General features: G+C 40.0%; 2 protein-coding genes across 2 annotated transcripts in view; both read left to right on the top strand.

Moving 5' to 3' along the window:
• The window catches only part of LOC147841358 (uncharacterized), a 206,412-nt gene that overhangs the window by 96,914 nt on the left and 91,119 nt on the right, over nucleotides 1-18,379 (top strand). The gene's annotated exons all lie outside the window — the stretch shown is intronic.
• Nucleotides 14,775-17,608, top strand: si:dkey-239j18.2. Its single transcript, NM_001287203.1, is given in 8 exon segments — nucleotides 14,775-14,801; nucleotides 15,004-15,139; nucleotides 15,260-15,382; nucleotides 16,038-16,190; nucleotides 16,378-16,602; nucleotides 16,786-16,954; nucleotides 17,070-17,184; nucleotides 17,267-17,608. Coding segments are annotated over 7 exon segments (1,008 nt in total). The 5' UTR covers nucleotides 14,775-14,801; nucleotides 15,004-15,016; the 3' UTR covers nucleotides 17,367-17,608.

Raw genomic sequence — 18,379 nt, 5'->3', positions numbered from 1 at the left:
AATCTGCAGCTCATAACAAAGAGCGGTATTGTGCTCATCTCGAGAACTCTTCTCTGCCCTGGATGTAGAGCTGCAAAATTAATCGAAAAAAGATCGTAAACTCGATTGGACCCCTAGAAGATCTTAATTCATCATTTCTACGATTCTGCCAATCATAGTTTCAAGATCAACAGAAAAGCAAAGGCGGCTGCACGAGTCTTCATTTTTATTTCACATACTCAGCATTGCTCAGCGGCATGGACACCTCTGAATGATGTTGAAAGAGTCACATACTGTATTTATAAAGTATAATTCACCAAAAAATGTAATTTTTGTCTTCATATAATGCTGTATTCGCGGCCAGGAAATCACACGTGACATGAGCTGCTGACCGTTGAGCTGTTATCGCAGCGAGGGCGTGCGTGCCCCCTACTTAAATTAAAGTTAATTACAATTAAAGTTGTAAATAATATTCAGTTTGTGGCACAGAGTGATCATTTGAGAGCCGCGTGAAATAATAATAATTGCCGACTCATATTAACCTTTATTTTACATCTACAGAATCGTGAGAAAATTGTGATCTTTATTTTACTCGTCTCCTTTTTTTCTTACAAACACAGAAAACTGTAAATGAGCGCATAACGAGACTGAGCATTTAAAATGACACCAATCGAAATCAAAACTTTTAAAGAGTGATAGAAGTGAGACTTTCTTTTGTCCATTATTTCTTGAGATGTATATATTTTTTCTATTTAATTAAAGATGACTGCTTTGCAGCTTTCAGACTTGAATTGAATGATTTATTATATTTTTTCGTTTGTTTTGTAGCTGAAATATTATTTAATAAATTGACATGCATATTAAAACAATAATGCAAAGTAAACATTTTTTACTGCAATGCTTAATTTTTGTTTGATGCAAACCATAAATATATTTTTCATAAAGTAACAGTAGGACTTTATATAGCAGATAACGCTCTAGTTACTAAAGTAACCCTCCTCGGGGAACGGAAATGCTATAAGTTGATTAAATCCACGTATGGGGATTTCGTTTCAGAAAGCCAATCATCTGAAAGAGTATATAATGGGCCAATGAAATGCCAAATGAGTTGGCAGCGTAAGCTTGTGCACCTGTGGCTTATTGCAATCAACTCAGCATATAAGGACAGGGAAGGCAAGGCAATGCTATCCGTTTAAGCTGAAGAGACTGATACTTACAGCTAAGGAACACCCTTACTTACAGTATCCCACTTTAAAAGAAGTTTTACGAATTAAGATATATTTTTTGGGATTTGCAAGCATCTAGATAATTTCTAGGAATAATACGACAGTGCGTTGGGAAAGCGTGCAGTCCCGATAGGAAGGACGCTGCGGAGGCCACCAGACTTCTCCGCTGAGTCAGCGCTTGGGGCCTTGGAGGAATCTGCAGGGCTCACCTAATCAGGGAAGTTAACTGACAGATGAAAAACGCACATATCTCCGTGTTAGGGAGAATGGTGCAGCAAGCGTGTTTCAACAACTTTACCGAGATGTTTCCTCAATCACCAAGGGTTACCAAATACCCTTGAGGCTCCACTCGCAGATTGTAAAACCTTGCGAATGTATTAGGTGTCGCCCAGCCCACAGCTCTATAGATGTCTGTTAGAGAGGTGCCGCGTGCACGCAAGTGCGCAAACACCTTTGGGGGAACGGCTCACCCTGGCTCGGGTAAGCGAGGGAGATGGCATCCACTATCCACCGAAAAATGCCAGGTCCCGACCCTCTAAATCGATATCAACGCGACCAGCAGAGCTGTCTTCAGGGACAGAAATCTTAAAGATACTGAGTCGAGGTTCGAAGGGAACTGAATGCAGGCTCGTGAGAACAAGGGCGAGATCTCAAGAGGGCATGAGAGGGGGGCGGGGTGGATTCATTCACCTAGCGCCTCTGAGGAACTATATGATGAGGTTATGCCTTCTTCGGTGCTGCCAGCCACCGCGTCATGAGAGCGGAGATGGCAGCCACGTAACCTAGAGTGTGGAGGGCAACAGCCTGCTCTCCAGCTTCTCTTGGAATAAAGAAAGTACAAGGCTGATCTGGCAATTTTTGGGGGTCTTTTCTGCGAGAGACGCACCATTCAGTGAATAGACTCCACTTCAGGGCATAGGCGCGCTTGAGGAGGGGGCTCTAGCCCGAGTGACGGTATTAACCACCGCAATCGGTAGGTTACTTCCTAGGTAGTCTTCCTCGCGTCTAAGGACCACACATGGAGGTTACAAAGATCAGGGCGAGGGTGCCAGATGGTGCCCTGTCCCTGAGAGAGTAGGTCCTCTCTCAAAGGGATCTGCCAGGGGAGGGCCGTCGCGAGGAGGGAGAGCTCTGACATCCAGGTCCGGTTGGTCCAGAGGGGCGCAACCAGCAAAAGTTCCTCGTCCTCCCTGACCTTGTACAGTAATTGCACGAGCAGGCTCACTGGGGGAAACGCATATTTGTGCATGCCCCGAGGCCAGCTGCGGGCCAGTGCATCCGTGCCGAGAGAGCTCTCGGTCAGGGAAAAGAACAAATGGCAATGAGCGTTCTTGGGGGAAGCAAACAGATCGATCTGGGCTTCCCCGAATCGCGGCCATATCAGCTGAACAGACTCGGGGTGGAGTCTCCATTCTCCGGAACATAAAGGCTGCCGTGAGAGTGCATCGGCTGCACGGTTGAGCTTGCCTGGAATGTGAATGGCGCGCATCGATTTCAGCCGCAGATAATTCCAGAGGAGCAGACAGCAGGCGAGCTGAAACATGCGCGTCTGGGGACTCGATCGTGAAGCCAGTGTTTGAGTGGTCTCATATGGAGTAATCCGAGTGGCGTGACAGCGGCTGCGGATGCAATATGCCCCAGGAGCCTCTGAAATAATTTCAGTGGGACCACTATTTTGGTGTCGAGCTCTCTCAGACAGTTCAGCATTAGCTGTCATGGTGACCGAGTCCAGCTCCAACCCGAGAAAAGAGATCCTCTACACGAGGGAGAGTTTGCTCTTTTCTCGGTTGACCTGATGCCCTAACAGGTGGAGGTCCCGGAGCACCTTGTCTCTGTGCATAATCAATTGCTCCCGAGAGTGGGCTAAAATCAGCCAGTCATCAAGATAATCGAGCATGTGGATTCCCGCGAGCCGAAGCTAAGGCACCCTCCGCGAGCTTGGTGAAGACCCGCGGAGACAGAGAGAGCCGAAGGGGAGGACTTTCTATTGCCAAGCTCGACCTTCGAATGCAAACAGCAGAAACTGACGGTGACGAGGAAGAATGGAGACATGGAAATACGCGTCCTTCAGGTCTATTGCTCCAAATCAATCCCGAGGACGAACGCACCAAAGGATGCGCTTCTGCGTGAGCATTCTGAACGGCAGCTTGTGCAGACAGCGGTTCAAAACACACAGATCTAGGATTGGCCGTGACCCACCGCTCTTTTTTGGCACGATGAAGTACGGGCTGTAAAACCCGCACTCCATCTCGGCTGGAGGGACCGGCTTGATTGTATCCTTTGCCAGGAGGACAGCAATCTCCTCTCGCAAGGCAGGGGCGGACAGGGGGCTGACCCTGGTGAAATACACACCCATGAACTTGGGGCGCCATTTCGCGAACTGAATCGCATAGCCGAGTCTGTTTGTGCGTATGAGCCATCGCGAAGGGCTGGCCCACGCTAACCAGGCAGGCAGAGATCTTGCTAATGGATTCATCGCTACAATCGCCGATGTACCAGCAGTGGGGCAGTGCGGAGTGGGTGTAAGACTGACATCAGACTGTTCTCTCACCCCCTTGAATTCCTGGGTGAATTCACAGACGGTGTCGCCGAACAGGCCAGCCTGGGATATGGGGGAGTCAAGAAAGTGGATTTTGTCAACTTTGCGCAAATGAGCCAGGTTTAGCCAGAGGTGGCGCTCCAGGACTACTAATGTGGACATCGTCCTCCCCAACACACACGCAGCAGACTTAGTGGTCCAAAGACCATAGTCAGTTGCGGTGCAGATCTCGCGAAGCAAGCTTTGGTTGGACCCACCCTTGTGCAGCCAGGCTAGCGACTGCGCTTGGTAGCACTGGTAGGTGGCCATAGTGTGCAAGGCGGAAGCAGCCTGGCCCGCAGCCTTTTAAGCTCTGACTCCGAGGGAGGCAGATAACTTACAGGCTTTGGAAGGGAGACGAGGCGGACCCCACCAAGAAGAGGCGCCACGCAGACATCAGGGGCCTCATGTACGAAGACTTGCGTGGAAATCTTACTAAAACATTGCGTACGCACAAAGCTATAAATGTGCGTACGCAGAAAAAAATTCAGATGTATGAAACACTGCGTACGCCGAATCCCACGCATATTCTTTAGTAATTCTGAATGAACGTGAAACTGAGCGCAACATGCACGAGCACAAAACCCCTCCCTGCCTCCTCCCCTGTATGAATATGCTAATGACTATGCTAATGGCAAAACCCAACGAAAAATCAATGGCAAAAGCAAGCAAAAAGAGAAACTTTGAACAGAATGTGAATTGGAGGTGCTGCTTTCGGAGGTAGATCGGAGAAAAGCGGTGTTATTTGCAAGTTTGTTTTTCGGAATTAACAACAAAAGAAAAAAAAATAGAGTGGGAGAGTTTAGCAGATGCGGTTGACACAGTTGGGTCTGAACATCGCACTGAGTGCATTTAAAAAAAAATAGTCTGGTTTATATGTGCAAACTGTTGCAGCACTCTGAGCAGTCTCAGTGGCGCGCTCGTAAGACGCATGTGATCATGTTTTGACACGTTCGAGCATGAACTCGGCTCGAATCCAGCGTCAGATGAACTCTATCTTCTTTTTTTCCCCCCGCTACATATCATATTTTGCCTACTATTTATCAAGAGAAAGACAAGTAGGAATCATTAATAAGTTTGTGCATCATATTTTATTTGCACATTTATTGAATGGAAATGTTTCTGATTCACGCATGCAAATTCATCTTCAGATAGTGTCTTTATAGGAATGTGCGTGCAGTAGATAGCTCAGATTACATTGGGAAAACAGGCGACCGCTGCAAATTGTGCTTTAATGTTTAGCTGGTCAACTGTATGGTATGGAAATCTTACATACCTACTAGATGAACCCGTCTCATACAGCTGCCATTGCAAGGATCAGACACTTTGTAGAGAAGAATTTAACACAACTGCCTCTAGGAGTCGCCAATGGAAATAAAACAGACACGCACAAAAAATGTGCGTACGCCTGCCAAAAAGCTGGCGTGAACCTGCGCACATTCCCACGTTCAGTTCATTGTTAGTAAATCCAAACGTGAGCGATTCTGAGCGTGAAACCTTGCGTACGCAATGTTTTTGTGCGTACGCAGCGTTGATACATGAGGCCCCTGGTCCCCGGTGTCATCGAATGTAAGGGCTACCATCTGGTTAGACGGATCGCTTCCTCTGCTCGAAGCTTGGATGGAGCACTTAGAGGAGCGGGAGGTCCGCGGGCCCAGAGGCGATGGATAATCTCCCACTGGAACCCTCAGATCTGCCCGAGTGCCCGCTGCAGTGCAGGGGACAGCTGGGGTGGTTTGCCCTTTTGCAAGAGCTAGCTGCGATCTTAACTGCACAACAGTCATGGCATCGCAATGACAACATGAACTGCCCGCAAGCACCGCATTAACATGCTGGACCCCCAGACATGCAACGCAGTGCTTGTGCCCATCATCCGGTGACAGAAAACCACCGCATTGAGAAGCGCACGGTCGGATCGCCATCCTGAAAAGGTCGTGCTGCACGACTGTGTTGCTCTTTTTGTGAAATTTGCAACTTTATATGCACCGCTCTGGAGGACCGGACCCAAAGAACGCCAGGCAAGGGAGAAACCCAGCTTGACCGTCTGCCGCTGCGTGTACACACTCTGGACCGGGAGGCTGCTCTCGTTCACTCGAAATCGCTGGATATCAGCTGGAGGAACCCTTATCGACTCTCTCAGAAGGCTGTAACAGTCTCTGAAGCGAAAAGGATAGCGTTGCCTGGCTTTCCCTTTGCTTATATGCAGAGTTGATTGCAATTAACCACAGGTGCGCAAGCTTACGCTGCCAATTCATTTGACATTTCATTGGCCCGTTATATACTCTTTCAGACGATTGGCTTTCTGAAATGAAATCCCCATATGTGGATTTAATCCACTTATAGCATTTAATTCCCAATCCGAAGGGGAACTTACATTCAGGCACATTCAAGGCAGCATGATAGTAAGAAATGTAATTCATTGTTAGTATTATAGTCATCATTTTTTTCATTAATATTTAATGATTATTAGACATTTGTTTTGGAATTCTTGCACAAATATTAATAAGTCATATTAATAAGCCATTCCAGGCTCAGTGGAGAAACAACCGTAATCATACCGAACTGTTCTTAGAAGAGTGAATATTGACATATATGACATTGATTAAAAACTATGGACAAAGGCCCACCCACTGTGACACCTTGATTAATCCCTCTGCTTTATTTAAATGTATGTTATCTGCAACATGTTCTTTAATTTGGAAATATATTACATTAACGCCAGTACAGTTGCAAGTGCTGGTAGTCAATTTTTTTTTGAAGGTATTAAAAAAGGTAGTAAAAGGTATTAAATTCATCTCAAGAAGTTCTGTATATACCCTGAGACAAATAACATCCAAAACAAACCAGCCAAGATTAGAGCTTAGCAAACAAGGGACAGGTGTCCAGTAAACAGTCAAGAAAATGAGGATAATACCACGGGCACTCTAGAGTTTGTGCTTGCAAAATTCTGTTGTATGGTCCTATGAAAAGGGTTGGAATTAAACAATATGATTAGACATTGAAAAAAGGGGCGGAGTTAAAAACGGAGCCGTCAAGCCAGACAGCTGGACACTGCGAGGCTCAAAGTTGCTGCAGTCATGATGACCGATCACATAGCATCATCATAATTATTTCATTATTTATATTTATAACAACAAAACATTTACAAAAAAAAAAAAAACAATACAGTCTCTACAAACTATAGTTCGGTTTTAAAAAATAAGGGAGAATTATGAATAAAATATATAACAAATGCATGAGAGAAATAAGGGGAAATGAGAGGTTAAAAAATGGACAGGTCAATTAAATACAAAGCAATAAGGACAAATTCTAGGAGTTTAAACATAACTCTTTAGGCTAATACTTTTTGTTTGAATATGTTAAAAAGGGTTTTAAATTTATGTGCATTTATAGATATAAAACTTTCCAATGTAAAACCCACAACAAGGTTTTTTGATTAAGTCTTAATAAACAAGATTATTTTGGATAATGAAAGCATTTTCAAAAAAGCACTTTAATCCAAAAAGATTGAACAAAGGGTAAAATAAGTGAGCTACACTTTAAGCTGTTTCCCAGAAAGACACGGTATAAATGGCTAGACAGGAAATAAAATATGTATTTATATTATAATCATAAAATCATTTTATAATTATTTAATAAAATAGTTCTTTAACTTAATTTGTTAAGAAAGTTTTAGTGTGGCAGTATCAATAATGATGATTATTTTATTTGAAGTCTGTAAGACTTATTTGAATTCATATTTAAGTTACTCACTAAAATATATCATTTAAATCGTTCGTGGTGCTGGATGCAGTAGTCAGTACAAAAAAAGTTGAAAATAACCAATGCAACCAAGCCAGCCTTTATAACCAGATTACTTAACAAAATATGATTACTGCAGTAAATTATTTGATGTTTTTTAATAAGCAAGATGTGTACAAGATAGAGAGGGTATACAAAGTGAATTGTTTGTTTTGAAACTTTTGAATGCCATCTGATTTGGGAGCGCTGTCGCGGTACTTTGATGCCACATGTGACAGTCACGTGACAGTCAATCCGGACAAGATTTCTAACCAGCATTTACCGCTTTAAAACAGATTTAGATCGATCTGCGCAGCACTGCATGAAGTCGAACGCACCTAAAGCCATGTGCTCAAGCACAAAACAAATTAAGAGTCATTAACCACCTAAGTGTTTTGTGGTCTAAGAGTGTTTTGGGGGCCTGGAAAAGTTTTGAAATACACAGACATTTATGTTGTTTTCAGTATCTTAAAACATATTAATGTCTAAAGTGTGATAACACTGTAAACATCACAAACTGGGCTACAATAATACCTAAGCAGGATGTATGTATGGGCAATTCTTTAACTACAGGCACTTTTAGACTTTAAAAATAACTTGTTCAAAAATAACGTAACATAGCCTCATAAGTTTAAACAATTTGTCTAGTTTTAAGATCTGCAAGAGGACAAACGTAGATAAGATAAGAAAGTGTTAATAATCAACATTGTTTCCACCGTGAAATGAACAAAAGTCATTTTCACCACATCTCAATATACAGCTTTTATTTCAAAATGAAATAAATTATAGTGGTCAAACATTGTCTAAGATCATTTTTGTATCTAGTTTAATCAATCTTTCCACAATCAATACAATAATTATACATTTGTCAATTAAATAAATTAGCCCCGGACCAAATGCTGAATTGTACACCTGTCACACTCTAAAATTTTATATTAATTGGGTTTAGAGCTTATTAGAAAAGTAACAGTGTTTACTGTGAAAAAAACTATTATTATTTAAATTTTATATTAATTAATTTTAAAATAAAAAGTATTACACATCTACAGGGGCAGGACAATGAAACTGAAAGGCCTAGTTATAAAGCACAATAATTCATTAGTGGGGCAGCGTGGTGGTGACACAATGGATAGCGCTGTTGCCTGACAGCAAGAAGGTCGCTAGTTCGAGCCTGGGCTGGGTCAGTTGCCGTTTCTGTATGAAGTTTGCATATTCTCCCAGTGTTGCCGTGGGTTTCCTCCGGGTGCTCCGGTTTCCCCCACAGTCCAAACACATGCAGTATAGGTGATTTGGGTAAGATAAATTTCCCATAGTGTATGTGTGTGAATGAGAGTGTATGGGCAGCAGTCGGAAGTGTGTCCACTGTGTAAGACATATGCTGGATAAGTTGGCGGTTTATTCTGCTGTGGTGAATCCTCATGAATAAAGGGACTAAGCTGAAAAGAAAATGAATGAATGAATAAATGAATAATTCATTAGAATGGTGTCGGACCTCCTTTTGTGGGCAATATACAGATACAGTGTCCAGTGAGATTTTGAGTCATTCTTTTCATAGAATAGTGTTTGTGTCACCACGTGATGCTGCTGGAGTTCATTCCCCCAGATGGACTCATCAGAGAATAATACATTTCACATTGTCCACAGCCCAAGATTTTGGCTGCTGCACCATGGAAACAGGTGTTTGGCATAGGCAAAGGTTTGGCTATAGCAGTCGGCCATGTATTTGGAGTTGAGCTGCACATTTAATTCTGCAGTGAGTTGGGCAACTGTGGTTTTATGTTTTTACTTTTGGATACAATCAGGGTTAGCACATGGACAATCTTTTCAGACAGCTTACTCTTGCATCCAAAGTTACTCCTGTTGAATGTGGTTCTTCTTCTTGGTGGTGTGCTGACATTACTCTGCATACCATAGCTCTTAAAACATTACGATACCTTGCTGTCTTAGTCACAGATGTGCTAGCGAGACGCACACCAACAATGTATCCTCTTTTGAACTGACATGTCACCATTTGACATAATGTTGTGTGCATTGCAATATTTTAAGCAAAACTGTGCTCTTACTCTGGTAGTTAAACATTCACACTCTGCTCTTAAGTGTGAAATGAAGATGAATGAAGACTGGCCACACGTTGCTAAAATATATCCATGAAACCTCCAACACTAAATTGGCCACCGATTCAGTTTCATTGTCCAAACCCTGTAACTCCGCAATTCATATCAATTGTGTTTTGTAACCATAAACGTACCACCACATACTGTCTTTTCCACCTCAGGGGGCAGTGTGGTGGAAATGACAGTGGCGGAAATGTTATTTCTATAGTTTATTGTGGAAAAAATGAAAGATAGTTTCACTGATTAGCTTTAATTTTATACTAGCATTTCATGTATACAAAACACTCTTATTTACCCTAATTTTGTTTGATTTTTAAAAACACATTTGAAGGTACTGCATGTTTGGAAATGAAGTAGAATAAATAAGTGTTGTTGATCATTTTTTAAAATTCTCTCCATATTGAACATGTGCTCAGATGTCACTATTCATTTTTTTAGAAACCACCTAAACAATGTTTCACACAAACCTTTCAAAGTGAAATTTCAGTGTTGTGCTGGAATCAACAATGATACTGTGCGGCAGCTATATTTTGTATAAAAAATAATATTGATAATAGTCTCATATTATTAACTATAAAATACTTAACTTATTTCACTACTGCTTAATTAGAATACATTAATAGTAACCAGACAAATAATATTTTTAAATGTTATTTTCATTATTGAAATTTAAAACTCTGGTTGTGCAACAAGGCGAAAACAGTGATTTTGACACCAAAATGAGGTTGATAATATGAAAAAAAAAAATAATAATTGAAAGCTAGAGAATTTTTTAAAAAGTAGCTTTTATTGTTAGTTTGACAAAGAAAAAGGAATTTTACCAAAATTATTTATTTTTGGATGTATAATCATAGGACATGAAAGTGCCTGTAGTTAAAGAATTACCAGTATGTGTTTGTGGTTTTGAGAAACGTTTATGCATGGTAAGTGAAAAACTAAAATTTTTAAGTCACTGAAACCAGGCCGTGAAACACAAAGAGAACATTTGTTCACAAGACTTTTGAGAACTGGATCATTGAGCCTAGTGTTTTGCTTCAATAGATGTGAAATCATCTTGTTTACCTGCTCACGGAAACAGTGGACAGTGTAAGATAATAAAGGCTGTAAGTTTGTAAAAGCCCACTCTTACACCCTGTGTATAAAGTACTCTCTCATAGTGCTGAGAAAATGTCCATGATTGAGGAAAGAGGGACACAGAAGAGGTTATATACTATAGTTGTATTTACACATAAAACATAGTGTCCAGAAGACATAATCAGGGCACATCTGTGTAAAAAAAAAATGTGTATCAATGTGGTCATGTCTTTGACTCATGAAAATTTCCTGCTTGTTATCAAACTATTTTATAACTCTATCATGAGGCAATTCAATTCAAAGTTTCATTTTGGATTCTTGGAAGCTTTAGAAATTAAAAATGTACAACAGAAAATAAATTGGTACCATTGTTTTTGGTTACATCCCTCAAAATAGTCTATTGTAGGTTATTTCTGTTTATTTCATAAAACATTACATTTTATTATATAGGCTTATGTTTATCATTATACTCTATATCAGTTATAGGATGCACTTTGTACAGCAATGAAAATATATGTAGCCTGTAAAGACATATTTCATATTAATCATGAAGGTAAGAATAAAAGACTTACTCGATAGGAGTTATATCCTCCGCTGGGTCTAGACCAGATTTTAAAGCAGCTAGCTCTCTGCAACTCTCACATGGTCGCCCACTGACGCCAAGCAGACCACATGGGAAAGCTAGGTTGCTGCCGGAAGTGGTGTTAGTGAGGCCAGCAGGGGGTGCCCAACCTGCAGTCTGTGTGGGTTCTAATGGCCCAGTATAGTGACAGGGACACAATACTGCTCAGTGAGCGCTGTTTTTCAGATAAGATGTTAAGCCAAGGTCCTGACTCTCTGTGGTCTTTAAAAATCCCAGGATGTCCTTCGAAAAAGTGTAGGCGTTTAACCCCGGCATCCAGGCCCAATTTTCCCACAGGCCTCTGTCCATCATGGCCTCCTAACCATCCCCATATCATAATTGGCTTCATCACTCTCCTCTCCACCAATCAGCTGGTGTGTAGTCTGGCACAATATGGCTGCCTTCGCGTCATCCAGGTGGATGCTGCACACTGGTGGATGAGGAGATCCCCCCCATGTGTAAAGCGCTTTGAGTGGCCAGAAAGACCCTATGGTTCCGGGTTTGTGGATGGAGGAAAAACAGGATCAGTGAAAGGTTTAAGTAAGGACACATGAAAGGTAGGTGCAAAACTGTAGTAAGGAGGCAGGTTGAGGCGATAAGTGACGGTTTATTCGGGAGTGCACTGTAAACAATCCTATGTAGCGGGAATTCAGCTTACGGCAACACAGACGGAGGTGGATGTTCCTAGTGGAGAATCATACCTTATCTCAAGGATGGTAAGTGGTATTAGGTAGGCGGTGATGATTTGCGGTGTCAGTGTACCTCCGTACTGCCTGCAGAAGATAGACATGTGCTGAGTCCCATACCCTCTCGCTCTCTCTGAACCAGTGATCCACTGTGGGCACTTCTGAGTTTTCGCTTGTTTCGCCTGCCTCCAGGGTGTCCTGAGCCAAGAGAGTTGTGCGCACTATCCAGAGTTGGAGACGGTACCTGGTAGGCAAGTACATGAGGCCTTGGCGGAGTTCAGGGGGTGCTAGTTTTTCCACAGTGGCGGCGTAGATTTTTTTCATCCAGTTGCCACAAAATGGGTGGCAGGAAGACAGAAGGTGGTAATACAGCTTCAGTATCAATAGGGGGTTCAGGTGAATATATACGGGAGAGGGCATTGGCTTTTATGTTCTTGTGACCTGGCTGATAGGTGATGTTGAAGTCAAACAGGGCGAAGAAAAAGGACCAGCGAGCTTGACAAGCATTTAGGTGTTTGGCATTGGAAAGATATTGAAGGTTCTTATGGTCCATTATGACCGTGAAGGGAAATTGGGCTCTTTCAAGCCAGTGCCGCCACTCCTCAAGGGCAAGTTTGATCGGCCGTAGTTTGCAGTCGCCAATGCCATAATTCTGTTCCCCTGGTGTTAATATCCGTGAATAGTATGCACACGGATGGAGGACGCTGGGTTTACCAGAGCACTGGGAGAGTACGGCGCCTACTCCAGCATCAGCTGCATCAACTTTCACTGTGAAGAGCAGCGTAGGATCCGGATGTTGGAGGTATAAAAGAAAAGCATGAAAGCAACTTTCAAAATCTCATATGGAAACTGGTGAGCATTAGCCTCAATATAGAAAGCATTGTAGGAGAAAAACATTGCAGGTACTCGGATCGCCTGAGTAGCTCATGGGGCAAGCATTTTTGTGATGACCACAGGAATGGTAGTGGCGCTCATGGGAGCGGAAGGTAGCGTTTTTCTTTAGTCGGGAATCCTGTCACAGTCACACAAGGAAGACAAGCATGGTTATATATTTAAGGGTATTTATTAGAACTATGCAGCAGATGCAGAGCAGGTATGTGGTGTGTCAGAGAGAGAGCGATCTCACACACAGTTATGGTAGGCATCAGATCTTAAGTCTAACACCAGTTAAGCTTAGTGACTTTCCTTAAACAGCTGTATGAGCATCTTTAGGCAAAGAGGGTAATGTTCATGTAATTTTGGGGGTTTCATTTTTAGGTTTTAGACTTCAACTGCAGTTCAGCAGTTTCACTTTCATTCAGCCACTTTTCCTAAATTATCTCACAACAAACTTTGAGGAATGAGTGTGAAGTAAGGACTGGTGGGAAACAGTTGTTTTAATGGAATTTGATACTGCAAACCAAATTTAAAGAAAAATTGTGCATTTCTCGAACAGCATTTGTGTTGAGTGATGGAGGGTGTGATGAGTCTCCTGGGATTCACTGTGTGTGTACTGTGTGTCCTTCGAGATGTGGGTGTCGGTGGTCCTGTACTGAATCAATAGGTGATGAGAGTATAGTTTAGCATATCAGAAAAAAAAAAACTTTTAATTTGACGCACCATCTAATTTAATTTAAATATCTTAATTTAAACATTCTTAAACTGCAACAAAAATGCATATGCATTCTAACAGTGGTGGGAAAACACTTGTTTTAAAACACATTTAAATATGCAGTAAACGCTTACAGGCAACTGAGCTGTTTTCTTTATTTGATATGATGATAACATTTAAAAATAAACTTTAATGTCTGAAAAGATTATGCAATGCTAAAAAAGTTCATGAGGATGTTAAACTGTTTAGGGAAAATAATCTAAAACTCGTGTTTATAAATTTTATGTGCACTTAGGAAAGTTCTGCAACTTAACAGCAACTATCACCTGGCCTATAACACTCATTTTATTAGCCTGAAAGTATAATGATAACATCTAATTATTTTGTGTTTTTTGTTAATGTCTGGTTTTGCTTTAAAATGTTTATTGAGTGAGTAACCAGCTTGCTACTTTCATTCATTTACTGCTTTATGTTTAAAGGTAATTAAACAATTATCACTGTAGGGCAAACACACACATTCTTAATGACGTATGCAATGATATATACGTGTGCAATGACGTATGCAATGATATATATATATATACAGTAAAACTGGAAGTATTGTGTCTGCTAATTTCAGTCAGCCTTAATTATTATTATTATTTAGTAATTAGAATGAAAGTAATTAGCCCCTGATGCTATTTAAAAATGCTTAGTTTTCTAAATGGACTCTGTGTTTTCTCTTGGATTATTTTCTGTCTAAGCATGTGGGATTGGTCAAACACACCCTTATGTGACAAACACAAACAATGATTAAAACAAACCTAACACAATCTCTACATCCCCCAATCAAGTGTTGCATATTCTAGTAATCTTTCCACTAGTGTATTGAAAATGTTGATTTTATAAACTGTGGAAATAACAAAACATTTCTAAATGCCTTAATATTGTTACAGTCTACTAATAATATAAAGAATAACCATAGTCCATTGATGAATACTTGTGATGCTGGATCACATCACAAGATGAAGTTCTTGCTGCACCTTATTGGCTGTAAATTGACTAGTTTCATCATCAACGTCATCCAATGAGAGACCGCCTCTATGTTCGGACAGGCTATAAAACACACTCAATTGTAAGCAATTACAGTCAGTAAGGTTTGCTTGTGAAAGGTAAGTGTAAATCTTTCTTTTTTTTTTCCTTCCTTCATAGGAGACATTGCTTGTATTATATTAATGTGACATTTACCTCAACTCACAGTAAAGTGAACTGCTTGTGCTGTTGCCTGTTTAAAGTGTTTTGTTAATGTTTGTAAATTTTCTTTAAATTGCTTTAAGTACTTTTTTTTTTTTTGTTATTGTTTTTTTCTGTTAGTCTTCCAGGCAGGATGATGTTTGCTTTGCTCGTCACGCTGTACATAAGTGCAGTGTTTGCTGCTCCATCTATAGACATCCAGTTAGATGACCACTGGAACTCCTGGAAGAGCCAGCATGGAAAAAGCTATCATGAGGTGGGAAGACTGTAGTCTGTAGCCATGTATCAGCTTAACATGAATGAATGATGCAGTGCATGTGTTTATGTTGAACTGGTGCTTTGCAATAGCTGATACTGTATCTACTTTCTACTCCAGGACGTAGAGGTCGGGAGGAGAATGATTTGGGAGGAGAACTTGAGAAAAATTGAGCAACACAACTTTGAGTATTCCTTAGGAAATCACACCTTTAAAATGGGAATGAATCAATTTGGTGACATGGTGAGCAGTTTAGTATTACAGTCAATTACAGTCATTTATTTCTCTATCTATATTGCTTTATACCAGTGGTTCTCGAACTTTTTTCATCAAGTACCACCTCAGAAAAGAATTGTCTCTCCAAATACCACCAAAAAGAGCAGTATTGAAATACAGTAGCGTAGTAGGCCCAGTAAAGCAGCTACAACTCTGCACAGTTAAAAAAAAAGTGGCAGATTACCTCAGAAATATAGGCTATATGTCATTTATGGCATATTATATACATCATTTTTAATAAATTTTGAAATGTGTGTAGCATGTACATGACACATTTCATTTCTCTGCGTACCACTAGAAGGAAGCCTGCGTACCACTAGTGGTACACGTACCACAGTTTGAGAACCACTGCTTTATACAATCCAAATGGTCAAAAAGAGAAAAAAAAAACTATCAAAATGCAAGATTCATAAGTGTGAAACCAGATCAGAATGTTGTTGTGTTTATTAAATGATTCAATTACAGTCAACAACATCCTAGATTAGAGATTTAAGCCCTGTGTGTTTTAATGGATTTTCTGCAAAATTACTTTAATTCTCAATTTGAGGTGCTATTAATACCTTTTTAAAGCACTATTTGTAAGGTTGTTTTCTTAACTTTTTCACTGCAATCTCTTTATTAGACAAATGAGGAGTTCAGACAGGCAATGAATGGTTATAAGCATGACCCCAACCGGACGTCACAGGGCCCGTTGTTCATGGAACCCAAATTTTTTGCAGCCCCACAACAGGTTGACTGGAGACAGAGGGGCTATGTTACTCCTGTCAAAGACCAGGTGAGTTTAAAGTAACTGAAAACTGCAAATGTTTTATGCTAAATTAGGACCTATAGTTGCATCTATGACAATTGATCTATTTACAGTTGATCTGGTAAACCCAGTTTAATGTATAAATGGCTATTACATGTCAGTATGTGTATCTGTAGCTTTACTGTTTGGTGACTCTTCTGTTTTGTGGTTTTAGAAACAATGTGGATCTTGCTGGTCTTTCAGTTCAACGGGTGCATTGGAAGGTCAGCTCTTCCGTAAAACTGGAAAGCTGATTTCTATGAGTGAGCAAAACTTGGTGGACTGTTCCAGACCACATGGCAATCAAGGGTGTAATGGAGGCCTCATGGACCAGGCCTTCCAGTATGTTAAAGAAAACAAGGGGCTGGATTCTGAGCAGTCATACCCTTATCTTGCAAGGGTAAGAATCATATTGTGACTGAGCAATGAAAAAATTTTCTTTTGAGGCATGGGATTAAACTGCTGTATTTGCAGATTGTGGAAAAATGTCATTTTAGTTTTTTAATCTCTTTGAATGAAGGTCATTAAGTATTTTAAGACTTCAATGTACCATGTTTTTCTTATTTTAACTTTGTGCTTGCAGGATGATCTGCCATGCCGCTATGACCCCCGTTTTAATGTCGCTAAAATCACCGGATTCGTGGACATTCCCAAAGGTAATGAGCTTGCCCTAATGAATGCTGTTGCTGCTGTGGGTCCTGTATCTGTTGCTATTGACGCATCACATCAATCTCTACAGTTCTATCAGTCTGGTAGGTGTCTGATATCCCTCAACTCTAGTTTTAATTCAATATATATCCAAAATTATTACAAACTTATTACTGAACTTACTCTGCCTTAACTCCTTTGTAATATTCTGATCTTTAGGCATCTATTATGAGAGAGCATGTACCAGTCTACTTGATCATGCAGTCTTGGTGGTTGGCTATGGTTATCAGGGTGCTGATGTTGCTGGGAATAGATACTGGATTGTGAAGAACAGGTATGATGCCAACAATCTTTAGTTTTGCGTGTACTAGCTTGATTGCATGTTTTCATATTTTATTTCTTTCATCTTTTTTTAGCTGGTCTGACAAATGGGGTGACAAAGGCTACATCTACATGGCAAAAGACAAAAACAATCACTGTGGCATTGCGACAATGGCCAGCTATCCCCTAATGTAAGGCCACTGGAGCCTTCTCTGCATTCTGAAAAAGACACAGTTATGGTTTCTCTTTTTTTAATGTGTTATTTATTCAATTTTATCAATTTGTTCTGCTGTTAGGGCTATGATAGTAGTATTTTAGGAAATTCCATTTTTCCTAAAAAAAATATTTAATATATGCTTGTTTATCCAGGAATGAGAATTCTGTACTGGATCTATTTCACCTGCAAATTGATAAACATAAAATTTTCTTGATGGCAATCTCAAGTCTGTATGGTTTATTTGCACTTCGTGTAGGAAAACCATAAATATTAAATGCTTAAAGTCTTCCTTGCAGTAGACCTGTGAGCAATTTAATGGAGCAAATTAAGACTAAGCTATTCTGATTATGTAAAAAAATTCTGTATAACCGGATCAAATTACCACAAAAAAAAAAAAAAAAAAAAAAAACTAATTAAAGGTACAAATCTCAGCATTCAACAATATTGTTTTGATATGCACTAATGGTAACAGTAAGTATTTGCTTGTTAGTTAATGAAAATATAGTTTTTCATTGGTAATAGATATCTCATGGTGCATTTATGTTACAAAACATGAATTTGGATGTTAATAATGCATTACACTGTAAAAAATAATAATAATAATAATAATTTTTACAGAAAATCTCTAAATATTTTACATTAAATTTTTGTTATTTCAATTTATATTCAAAACGTAGTAAAATGACAATCTCTCTGAATTAACAGTTTAACTTTCATTTTAGGGACTTTATCATTAAAGACAAATTACTGACATTCTTGTTTTTTTTTTAATACTGGGAAATTACAGTATTATTTATGCAGTATTTATACAAAAGTCCGTAAAAATTACAAATAATATCTGTAAATTAACAGCTTGACTTTTATTTTATGTACTATATAAGTAATGACAAATTACAGCCATTTTTACACAGTGTTTTTTCCTGTTTTTTTTAAGTATATTTAAAATTAAAGTAATAAATTGTAATTACTTGCTCTGTAAAAAATTAATGAA

The sequence above is a fragment of the Danio rerio genome, chromosome 12, assembly GCF_052040795.2.
Source record: "Danio rerio strain M-AB ecotype USA chromosome 12, GRCz13ab, whole genome shotgun sequence".
Classification (NCBI taxonomy): Eukaryota; Metazoa; Chordata; class Actinopteri; order Cypriniformes; family Danionidae; genus Danio; species Danio rerio.
Note: the sequence above shows the minus strand (reverse complement) of the source record. Positions and strands in the feature narration are given on the sequence as shown.